General features: G+C 39.8%; 2 protein-coding genes across 2 annotated transcripts; both read left to right on the top strand.

The window, feature by feature from the left end:
* The first annotated feature begins 660 nt into the window (after nucleotides 1-660).
* Nucleotides 661-2,964, top strand: fkbp2 (FKBP prolyl isomerase 2). Its single transcript, XM_022198866.2, has 2 exons — nucleotides 661-1,261; nucleotides 2,535-2,964. Exon 1 carries the CDS (start codon nucleotides 810-812, stop codon nucleotides 1,224-1,226), a length of 417 nt encoding a protein of 138 aa, XP_022054558.1. The 5' UTR covers nucleotides 661-809; the 3' UTR covers nucleotides 1,227-1,261; nucleotides 2,535-2,964.
* A 1,533-nt stretch (nucleotides 2,965-4,497) lies between these two features.
* Nucleotides 4,498-10,760, top strand: ncbp2 (nuclear cap binding protein subunit 2). Its single transcript, XM_051946977.1, has 5 exons — nucleotides 4,498-4,655; nucleotides 5,860-5,946; nucleotides 6,306-6,400; nucleotides 6,579-6,722; nucleotides 10,226-10,760. The coding sequence occupies exons 1-5, from the start codon at nucleotides 4,581-4,583 to the stop codon at nucleotides 10,317-10,319; spliced, it is 495 nt and encodes a 164-aa protein (XP_051802937.1). The 5' UTR covers nucleotides 4,498-4,580; the 3' UTR covers nucleotides 10,320-10,760.
* Nucleotides 10,761-12,281: the final 1,521 nt, after the last annotated feature.

The following is a 12,281-nucleotide window of genomic DNA, read 5'->3' as shown; positions in this document are numbered from 1 at the left end:
GTCCTTCCATCCCTGCTTGACTTCATTCACAAATGTCTCTCGGACTTTCCTAAGGCGGTGGTTCATCTCTCCCAGGTCTCCGGGAACTTTACCGGCCTCCTCCCGGACCTGCCGCAGTGTCTGGGACCGCATGACCCGCTTCGAGGCGTCCCGGCCGACTATCTGAGCCTTGGTGATAGCGTAGGCTGTGATCTGAGCCGCCCTGCGGATCGGACGAGACTCTGCCAACTTCTCCACGACATGGAGGTTGTTGAGGAGGGAGAATAACATGCGGGAGAGCATTCTGTCTGTCTGTTAGCGGTTAGCTTAGCTAGCTAACTCAGCCGTCCCGTCCAAAACTCGTGTTTCAGTCCTGTAAAGACACCAGTGTTCACATACGTTAGCTGGAGATATAACCTTCTGACACTCCCATGAAAGCTGAGTGGATAATTTTTTTTTTTAAATACTACACACATATAAAGTTGACTTACTTAAGGTGAACCAGTTGACCGAGACAGTGGAACAGATGACATAACAGACTGTGGCGGGAAGCTGAAGTTTGACTCAAGCTAGTTATCAAGGATTTAGTCAAACTCGGTAATTTGTAATCAACGAATATGAAGCCAACTTCGGATTTTTACGGACATATTTCTTGGTGACACAGCCCGGTGAACTACTTCCTGCCGTGTCGTTTGCACATGCGCTCTCGGTACCAGATTGGCAGCTCATTTCCCTTCTTTCGTCCGCACAGATTTTGCTTTCTGGTCGTAGGTCGGAGGCCTTTCTGAACTTCCACCCGGTAACAGCTGGACACGGAGCGGACTGCAGCCATGCGGGTGTTGGTGCTGTTCGCGGTGGCGGTGCTGTCTCTGAGCCCGGCGGCGGTGAGCGGAGCCGAGAAGAAGAAGCTGCAGATCGGCATCAAGAAGCGCGTCGACAACTGCCCCATCAAGTCCCGCAAAGGAGACGTGCTGAACATGCACTACACCGGCAAGCTGGAGGACGGCACCGAGTTTGACAGCAGCATCCCCCGCGACAGGCCCTTCACCTTCACGCTGGGCACCGGCCAGGTGATCAAAGGCTGGGACCAGGGCCTGCTGGGCATGTGCGAGGGCGAGAAGAGGAAGCTGGTCATCCCCGCAGAGCTGGGCTATGGGGACCGGGGGGCTCCTCCCAAGATCCCCGGAGGAGCGACGCTCATCTTCGAAGTGGAGCTGCTGAGCATCGAGAGGAGATCCGAGCTTTGACGGAGAGGAGACGGCGAGGAAGGCACTTTGGAAACGTGAGTTACTGCAGGTGGATGTCACCTGTATGGATCCGTCCAGGTGCAATTCAGGCTCCATGTGGCTCCATACCTGCCTGGATTAACCAGCTCTGGGGTCCTGAGGGCAAAAATGAGCAGCTGGGGCCTTTTTTTTCTTAAAAAAAAAAAATCTCTTCTGTGTCACGTTTCCTGGATTATACCTCAGACTTTTTTGAGCTAATTTGATTAAATTCAGCATCACTTACACTACCAGTCAAAAGTTTAGACACACCTTCTCATTCAGTGGTTTTCATTTATGTTTATTGTTTTCTGTATTCTTTTATAGTTTTGATGTCTTCAATATTAATTTGCGGTGTAGAAAATAATGAAATAAAATGCATGGAATGAGAAGGTGTGTCCAAACTTTTGACTGGTAGCGTATGTTCAGTATCACTGTAAAAGTGTAGGTTTCAAAACTAGAACTATGTTTTAATGTTCAGAAGTGTGTGTTTGTTGTTTCCCTACATTTAGCAACATCTATCGAATCATTTATCTGGTTTCTGGTCATTTCCTGTATCATCTGTTGTTGTTGCATTGACTTTAAACTCATTTCTGTCACTAAGCAGCACTGTGTAACTAAATATAGTTTGTCTAATTGCACCAAGTTTACCACCTCCTTATCTCTCCTTAAGAACAACTAATGTAGCGTTTTTAAAAGTGATCCATGAAACATGAGTTAACCTCTTCATGTAGCTACACCCAAAATGTTTTCCATAAAACATGAAGTTTGTCACCTTCCTCTTTTTAAAACGTCATCTGTCAGACTCACCAAACACACAAGTTAAAGACAACGGCCTTGTGAATCCTATTTCCGCATTGAATTTTTGCCAGAAGACCCATTAAATTAATTCTCTGTTTGTCTCTGCACTGTCAATCACAGGCACAGAGTGAGTCTTCTTCCTGAAGGGGGCGGGAAGAGCAGCAGCTCAGCAGCATTTAAAGCTACAGATACTAAAACATCATTGTGAAAATGAAGCATCTTTGCAGTATTTGGAGGTGAAAACATTTTGGGCACGTGGAAGACTTTCTTTCATTTGCTGGAATAGGGGCACAATATGGACCTTTAATCCTAAGCTAAGCTAAACACATGCTGGCTAATGACTCACATTTAGCATAAAGACGTGGAAGTGTTTCCTTCAGTGTTGAACTATTTCTTTCGCAGCTATTTCCTCCGCCTCTGGGGGCCTCTCAACCATCAAATTCAGACAGTCTTGTTTTTCTGATGGAGATGTTTGCTGTAATTTTCTTTCAGATTCCAGGAGGTGCTGCATTATTGAGTGGAGACCGTCTGACCTCTGATGATTACACGGCAAATTTGAGAGGAGCTGGCACCGTATGGCAGAGCTGCTGTTCTCGTTTTTCTGACTTTGCTTAATATGCTGTGACAGAAGTTATCATGTGATACAAGAACTGATTGTGTGCTAAACATTAGGAGAACTGTCAGTCAGCAGCTAAGTCCAGTGTCTGCCTGCAGACAACGTCCTGCCATGTCATCTCATTTTTGTTTTTAATTTTCTCTAATTTCTTAGCAGGTTCATTTATATCTGTACATGTTTTTAATGGTTTTCACAACATAATTTATGGTTGTTGATTGACTATGAAGTCAGGCTGAGGGTTGATTAAGATAAATATTTTTGTTCATTTTAAGTTTTTGAATTAGGATAATAAAAATTTTGACCCTGTGGGAACCTTTCAAGTGTTTTTTTTGTTTTTTTTAGATTTAGCTGTTCTTGGCTACATTTGTATTTGCTGTAGATCATCGCCATTCTAATAATTATTTGTTTTGTAATATTATATTACTTTGTTATTTTACTATCAAGACCTCATGCTGTAGTAGAATAATTGCTGTATTACAATATTAGTGGAACAGTATTACAAAAATATCTAATACACATTATGAAAAGCACAATATTAAAGTGCAGGAAAAAAATCGGAAAACCGTTTGTGAAATACAGAAAAAAATCCATCCAAAACATTATGCAAAGGCATGAAAAAACAAGCAAAAAAATAAGATATTTCATTGTAATTCACAGCATGAGGAACAAAATACGGGATGCAGGTCTTGGCTCTAGTAAAAGCAGCAACAATAATCAAATAATTAAGATAAATAGTAACCCACTGACCTAAGAAACTAATGGAAATCTGTATAACAACTTATGTAAAAACAGCAGCGTTGTGGCAGTAGCAGCACAACAAGAGGTCCATGAAGGGAAAGTTCAGCAGCTTAAAGTGCAGTTTTTGTATGTATCGTGACAAAAAAAAAAAAATCAGCAGAGATTACAGAAATAATCAGAAGAATTATATATTTTTTTAACAGTCAAATATCAAACACAGACTGAAGTTTAAAAAAATGTGTAAATATTTTTGTTCATTTTTTATTTTGCTTTAATTAATCTTTGTTGGATATTTTATAATTAATATGTGTATTTAAATACCCCCCCCCCCCCCAAAAAAAAAATAAAATAAAAATAAAAAAATAGATAAGTAAATGAATGAATGAATGAATGAGGAAACATGACTGGCATGTGACAGTAGGACCAGTCCATCAGAGCCACTGATTAAATCACTTCAGCCAATAAAAATACACCACATCAAACACAACTTCCAGCTTTAGTGACTCAGCAGCTCAGTGGTCATGTGATTTTCAGTTTGTCAGTTTCACCCTTGTGTTTGGGGGACAATTTCATTTTGCAAGAAAAGGAAAACAATACAATCCCTCATATTAATGAATGATAAATACGTCTTTGCTATAAAGCACTAAAGTGCTGCTTCTGTGTTAGTTTCTGTTTTTAGTCTGATGTATTCGCTTTTAACGTGAGCGATATAATATAAATGTCTTCAGATGAATAGCTGAAAAATCCATGTTGATGTTTATACAAAAACATTTCCAAAATATTATTCATTATGATAAAAAAAAAACCGAATACAAATAGCTGATTAGATTAACCGTGTAGATGTGAATCAGAATTAGAACCGAAAGAGTGTCATAGTGATGGATGTAATAACAGGTTTTAGATTTCTAAATCATCGTGGTTCATGGGAAAAATCTTTAAATGATTCGAAAAACATACATATTGAAAAATGCATTAAGTTTAATTGGTTTATCTTCGATGTACATGGAATTAAATTAATAAATGAAAACATAAAATGGTACCAACAGACGGCGCCATCAAGCCGCTGTAGCTGTGTGTCGAGTTGTTCCAACCGGAGGCATTTAGAGGACGGACACGTGAACCGGAACTCCACGCAGTGCTGTACGTTGAATCGCTGCTGGGCGCCTGTTTGTGATCTTTATACAATGTCTGCGAAATTAAACGCCTTGAATAGTGATTCTTACACCGACGTTAGTCAATACAGAGACCAACATTTTAAGGTAAGAGGAGAAGTATTTTTAAAAAACGACAAAATCGGATAATTTGAACGTAAGCTGTTTATTTAGGTAGCTAACGGTAAACACGCAAACAACGGAGAGGCGGATCATGCTGTGAGGGGGTTCGTTTACTTAAATAAAGAACATCCCACTGTGCTTTTTTGACTTCACAGCAAGAAAAAATAAAAACACGATGCTGTGTATCTATTTTGGCTATAAAAATCGTCGCTGCTGTGTTATGGTGGCTACATCACGGCTAACTCACCTATCGGAGCTACTTGGTTTCATGAATCAATTAGTGGACATGCTGCATCAAAAATATCGTTGTTTATAGTGTAGTGCTGCATCCTGGTTCTTAGTTTAGATCATTTCCTCTAGGAAATTTTGTTTGCATTCTGTTCCTTGTTAAAAATGTGCAGCTTACAGCCGTTCTCAGGCGTTACGGAGCGTTTATTTCACATCATTAAATACCTGTTATTAGGGAAATCCACCCAGAGGCGTTAGACAGACCTTTACTAGACGAGTAATTTAAAGGTTAAACCTTAATACTTTTTAAATTGCAAGATAGATTTGCAGTTTTTAACTTGTGTGCGAGCTTCCATAGGAGTACCGAGACTAAGACACTGTAATAATTTCTCCTGTTAGTCCTGATCACTGATTGCTGCCTTCTGTTTGTTGAATGTAAGCTATCAGTTCTGTTCTGTATCTTCAGTTCTAAGTTTTAAGGAAACTCGGGAGGCTACCAATTCAGATTTTTCTTTCATTTTACAAATCTGAAACCATATGTTAAACAGCTTTTAGACTCTCTTTGTTAATCTAGTCCAGATCTGACATTCTAAGTTCCGTGGCTGTGAACATTTAGACCTGGTTTTGTGTATAGCTGGATGGCTGAGATTGCTCTTTTTGAGTTTTCTTGAAGAAAGCTAAGGTTTCATAAATCTGAAAATGGATTTAAAACATTATTATGGCTTTAACTATGCTGTCCAATAACCTTACAAACAACTGGTGAGTTAGAATTGGATGATTTGACAGTTAATATTGTCATTTAAGTTTCAATTTTTCCTTTAACCAGCAACTCAAAACTGTCAGTCAGAATCTAGTTTCAAAGTTGTGAGTGTTTGTTGAGGTGTTAGGGGACTACCTGTGATGTCCGTAGCTTCTTAAGAGCAGATTTGACTTGTATTTTCAACTTTGCTTGTGTTTTCAGGGTAACCGCTATGAACAGGAGAAGCTGCTGAAGCAGAGCAACACATTGTATGTGGGGAACCTCTCCTTCTACACCACTGAGGAGCAGGTACCAGACATCATCATTGTCACTGAGTCCACCCTGTCCACCCTGTACCAACTGATTTAGAAATACATTTATTCTCATCTTATTATGTCATGATGAAAAGATAAAAGTCAGAATGTGTTTTTAAAAGATCCAAGAATTAGTAGTTTTTATCTTTGTATGGCCGTCACCTCCTATTCTCAAAGTCTGTTTAACTCTGTCTTTTACACTAGTTGCAAAGTTTCTAATGAAATATGCAGAAATGCTGGGGTATTTAAAATCTGTTACAGTAGTAATTTTCAGGATGCTCTTCTGTGTTTGGCAAACATTTCTTATCTCCTACATAGTTTTGTAACCGTATCATCTTTGAATGTGGTGAACAGGTGCACGAGCTGTTTTCTAAAAGTGGAGACGTCAAGCGCATCATCATTGGCCTGGATAAAGTCAAGAAGACTGCCTGTGGATTCTGCTTTGTAGAGTATCCTTTTAAATCTGAAACCCACGTTACAACTAATTAATGCACAGAAAGCACACAGGTCCTGAGTTTACGATATGCATGTCAAGTTAGTAACCAAAGCGTTGTGCATCTCTATTAGCTTTACGTTCCTGTTGCGGCACCGAGTGTGCATGTTTTGCTTTAACTCCTGCTGTACCAGATACTACACACGAGCAGATGCAGAACATGCGATGCGATTCATTAATGGCACGCGGCTGGACGACCGTATCATCAGGACAGACTGGGATGCCGGCTTCAAAGAAGGACGACAGTACGGCCGCGGCAAGTCTGGAGGACAGGTGAGGTTTATGACACCTGTCAGGAGTGATTTTATGAATGTGTGCCTTTCACACTGCTGTCAGATTTTTATTGGTCAAAAACACATACAGGGTTCCCACGTGTCCTGGAAAACCTGGAAAATCCATCCATCCATCCATCCATCCATCCATTCTCTATACACCGCTTTATCCTCATTACGGTCGCGGGGGGTGCTTCAGCCTATCCCAGCTGACTCGAGCGAAGGCAGGGGACACCCTGGACAGGTCACCAGTCTGTCACAGGGCAACCTGGAAAATGATTGACCAATTTTCCAGTCATGGAAAACATATGAAAAATGAGAAAAAAGGTCAAATGTCCTGGAAATGGTTAACTTATCCTGGAAAAACATTTATCCTCCCCTGTCAATGCAAAAGTTCAGCACAGCGGGAGCTTAACAGGCCATCTTAATGGGCCACGTTTCACTCAGTATTTCAAACTTGTTTAATTGTCTGACAAAAATAAGTGAATGAAAACAACATTAGGAATTCTGTTGTGTTACTTTGTGCACGGGTAGCTGGAGAGAAGACATTAGAGAAATTAACGACTTTTCATGTCGACTTAATCTTGTTAATTTCCAGTAAAAGTAGTTGTCAACAGAGTGAGATCGCACAGAGACCACAGGGAAGAGGCGCACCCTTACAGTGAGAAGACTGTAACTATGAAATGTTCATTTGAACCGCTAGCATGGGCGTAGCAGCCCGGGGGGATGTGGGTATTGCGACACCCGCACTTTTACTTAAACATCATTTCATCCCCTCACTACAGAGGTGTGTGGTGGCGGCCGCATAAACTACATCTTCCCACAACAGTTGAGGGGCTTGTTGAAAACAGTCACTGCAGAATGATCCAAGTTTTCCTATCAGAGTCTCCAAAACGGCAGAAAGTCGCTAGATTTGTCACTAGTCGCTTTTGACAAAAAAAGTCGCTAGGACGCTTTGGAAAGTCGCTAGATTTAGCAAGAAAGTCACTAAGTTGGCAACACTGCATGACTGTAGTTTTCTCTGTGTCAGTCTTGTCAAAGCTGAACCACTTCCGTATACACGATGTAACATGAGGCCCTTTGTGTCATAGAACTCTTCGTCTGCTGTTGTGTCCGCCATGACGGGGATGTGAGTGTTTTTGGCGGAAGGAGATGAGAGGCGGAAGCAAACGCCAGTGCACAAGTCGTAAAAGGCAGAAGAAGAATCTGTATTGTTATATAATTTAAGCTCGCCTTGATTTTACGATTTGGCAAATTTTCAAATCGTCAGATTTTAAAAATGCGAATTAATCAAATGAATTCGATTTATCACCCAGCCCTAGTAACTGCTCAAGGGTCTTCTAGTCTTCCCTGCAGGTTGATTTTTGTGTCATCAGAAGCTTGAAGTATCCTGCTGCCTATTCTGTGTCCATCTGTCTGTTTATATTGGAAAAGTTTTGGATCTTCTATTTTGAAAAACAATGAAAAACACGGCATCCTATGACATTTAAAAAAAATGACATCTACGGAGCTGGCCTTCAAAAAAATCAATACGCTATATCATGACATTTTAATACACCAGTATGATATTTAGAACTTCCAAAATAAATTATGCATGATTAACTGTGGCCTTTGAAAAGACATTACTATAGTACGCCATTAGAAAAATTAAAATCTGTATTATGCTGTTAACAAACACAGGATGCATAATCATGTCCAATTTTGTCGTGGTTCACAATGAGCTTTGAGGGAGAGTATAAATATGGAAACATAAATATTGGCCCAAGGACTGGATTAAAAAAATGTTCAGAAAGTCTCTCATCTGAAGTGATGCATGCTGCATGTGTTGCAGTGTGGCGGTTTCCTCCTGATGTTTGGGAACAGTGTCTGTTTAATCTGCCATTTTACTCCATCAGCTGGTCAGACAGCTTCACCTCCTTTACAGTTTAGAATTTTGTCATCTTGGTTGTCAGTACTTTAAATCTGCAGTTTTCTGTACACACAGCATCAGTTGCACATCTGGGTATCCATGTCCTTTTCAGTCGGTCTAAAAATGGAGGTAAAAGCTTTCAGATTGTAAAACCCCTTGAAGTAAATTAGTCGTTTGTGATAAATAAGATTGAACTGACAAAACTTTCTGAGGTCAGTTTAGGACCAGCTGTGTCCAGCTGTTTCCATAAATTACTAAGCCTTTTAGTGTAACTGTCCAAATGCAAAGAATGTCTAAAAAAGCATGCAGGTACCCCCATATGTAAATGATGGTGCATCTCCTTGTTCTCTGCAGTTGCCACAGCCTCTGTTTTCCAGCGTGGCCAGACAGCACCTTGTTCAACGTAGTTTTGCTCCAGTATAAAAACCTTTACTGGCTTTAGGAGCTATACAACTACGTCATGCTCACACCTGAGCCAGCTCTAATGGCTGAATGAAGACAGCGAGTTTTTACAGTACTAAGACATGTCACAGGTAGTAGATAATCATTCATCCATTATATATTCACCGCTTAATCCTCTTTAGGGTCATGGGGGACTGGAGTCTATCCCAGCTGATTTAGGGTGACGGTAGGGGACACCTGGGAAGGTCATCAGTCTGTTGCAGAGCTACGTATAGACAGACAATCACTCGCATTCACACGGACATTCATTACGGACAATTTAGAATTAGCAGTTAACCTGAGCATGTTTTTGGACTGTGGGAGGAAGCCTGAGTGTAATAGATCATCACATCTTTACAATTATTTGACCTGGCTATAATATTTTTCCTAATTGTTAGAATCATTTCTATTCACCTGTAATAAAAGCAGCTGCATGTAACTAACAGAAATGCCGTATTTCAGTCACTGTTTCCATGTGGGTTTGTACCACATTCTTCTGCTGTATTTATCTCGAGGTGCTTAACTTCTAATGTGTGACTGACTGCATTTCGATGAACATCTATTGGCATTAACGTCATGAGTTCAGTTACAAAGTCAAACACAGCGGCACCGCTGCGGGCACAGCTTGGTTTGAAGCCAAATGAAAAGGGAGAAGCCAATAACTTAGAGGAGGTGATTTGTCAAATTTGCAGCAACAATGTGGCAGTCAAAGGTACCAGGACTACTAATCTAAAATGAACACAGGCAATCATGGCAGTTATTTATACTGCAATATATTCAGGATCATGATGGTCTGAACAGAACTTTAAGAATTGTTTTTTAAAGTAATGATTTTAATTTTTTAATAAGATGGGTGTGTAAATAATTAAGTGGCTTTTCTTTAGGTGTATGTAGCACCTTTAGTGTAAGAGATGCACACCAAGGGTCAGAAATTTGAAACATTTGAACATTAAAAAGATCTTTTTTTAATAGAAAGAAATAACAGATTAAAACAGATGGAAAACTAAATCTCAGTAAATGGGTCATAATTTCTAGACTAACCAAGGTAATGAGTCATTTCTGAAGATGTTTTGGTAATCTAAATAATCATCCGTGTTGAATGTTTTTGTGTACATTTACTGAAGCCCTCTGTTGTGTTTCTGTTTGTTGTGTAGGTGAGGGATGAGTACAGGCAGGACTACGACCCGGCCAGAGGCGGCTACGGTAAGCTGGCTCAGCAACATCGACCCACAGAGACACGCAATAGTTTTTAGACAGAACCCAACACGGCAGTCTGCCTGGACTACTCAGAACTTAATCAATTCTCCAGCGACACCACGACATGCTACCAGAGATTGTTGGTGCAACTTTTACCCCAAGACTCTCTACAGCAGGCCTGCATGGACCACTGGACTTCAGAAATTAGCAGCTTCTCTGTAGCCACCACACCTGCTGTCAGGCCAAACCCCAATGTGTGAGATTTGGTGTTATTTCATTTTCCTGTGTATAGAAATGCTATTCATTTCGCCTCAGACTGATAAAAAGTAGTGAGAAATGATCTTTTTAAGTTTCATTGTCAGTTTAAATAATTCCCTGCTGAAGTAATAGAAGGGAAACATGGTGTTATCTTCTAAGTACTCTCCATGAAAGAAACATTTTGTCCCAAATTGTGTATACTTTTTTAAAGGAATAAAGTTTTGTTTTTTTAAATACAATTTTTGTCTTTGAGGGTTTTTTTTTTTTTTTTACGTAATCACAATGTTTGAGGTGTCTGGTAATCCAAGAGTCTGCCCAATCTTTGAAATTTTAGGATAGAGAATAAAATGATGAAATCTAAAGAGAACTGCAGCAGTGTCTATTCTCCTCGTGTCGTATGTGTATGTTTAACAAAAAACAAGCACAAAATATCTTAAACCTGCACTTACCCGGAAAGTCAAAAGATCGCGTAAGTGGACGTATTCTCAAAGAGTTTAAAAAAAAAAAATCCTATACAGTTGTGCTTGTGATCCAGTGATCACTCTGATCATTTTCTCTTCATAACATTAGGGTCATAACGCTGGCCTCTGCCCAGGAATGATTTTCTGCTATTTAACAACTGTTGTGAACTCAAGAATCTGCAGGTTTTTGACACAAAAGTTCACCAAGCTTAGTCGAAACATAATAAAATCAAACTATGAGCATCTCCAAAGCTTAAAAAAGTCTGGGAGAAACGTAGAAAAGAGCTTCCTAGATTCTGGATTTTCATGTCACAACACTGTAATACATTTCACATATGGAAGTCAGCACAACATCCCTCATGGAAAAAACAAATGCCAAAAGTCAGTTATTTTTGTCTGATGATTTATCTGTCATTGGTGACTGGTCCAAGGCCAATTACACAAATATCTTTTTGGGTTTTGTGCATTTTTTGTATGTAGCTAAGGAATACAAGTGTTTCTTGTATAATGTCATTTTATGGTCGGGGCTGTGTCCCTGGCCAACCTTATGGGCTGCCTCTCATAATGAACATGGTGTCTTGGCTGTTTATAAGCTGTCCGTTGGTCTCTTATCTCAAAATAAGATGTGGAATTGAGGTGAGGAAAGGAGCAGATTAATAAACAATCATAATTGTCTCGGGTTCAGATACATTATGCCATATATTCACATGAGTAATTCCTAGCCTTAAAAAAATCTATGTACATTAATCACGTTCTCTCAAGCAGGTTTAGAAAATGAACACAAGGTGGCAGAAGAGGAGGAGTGAATAATTTAGGGCCAGAGAGAGTGTGAAGCAATGGTCATACAATTTCCAAGTCAACTCTGGGTCCTCTGAGTGATGAGAAACAAAGCCTCAACTTATATTTCTCTATTTCTACGTTTTGAGCATGTAGTTGTGGAGAAAAGGTCAGTCAGGATTTTAACTCGGAGACCAACAACTCCCTTCAGCTGGGTCCAAGAAGTGCTTGTTCTGCAACTGCAGAAGACTGCAAAGTATCTCAAGTAATATAAAAAAGAAAAGAAAAAGAAATTATATATAATTTCAGGAATTTATTGTCAAGATAACCACTGACCTACGTTATAGTACACACCCCAAAGTCAAATGTAAGTCTTTTGCCCTAGAAGGTGAGCAGAGAAGTCAGCATAATTAGCTGAAGGTAATTGCTAAATATTTTTGCATTTTCAGCTAAAGAAATTAAAAAGGTGAACATATAAAGAGTTTACAGAGATTTAACTAATGAATTACAGTGGAAATTACT

This window comes from Acanthochromis polyacanthus, chromosome 4 (assembly GCF_021347895.1).
Source record: "Acanthochromis polyacanthus isolate Apoly-LR-REF ecotype Palm Island chromosome 4, KAUST_Apoly_ChrSc, whole genome shotgun sequence".
Taxonomy (NCBI): domain Eukaryota; kingdom Metazoa; phylum Chordata; class Actinopteri; family Pomacentridae; genus Acanthochromis; species Acanthochromis polyacanthus.
Note: the sequence above shows the minus strand (reverse complement) of the source record. Positions and strands in the feature narration are given on the sequence as shown.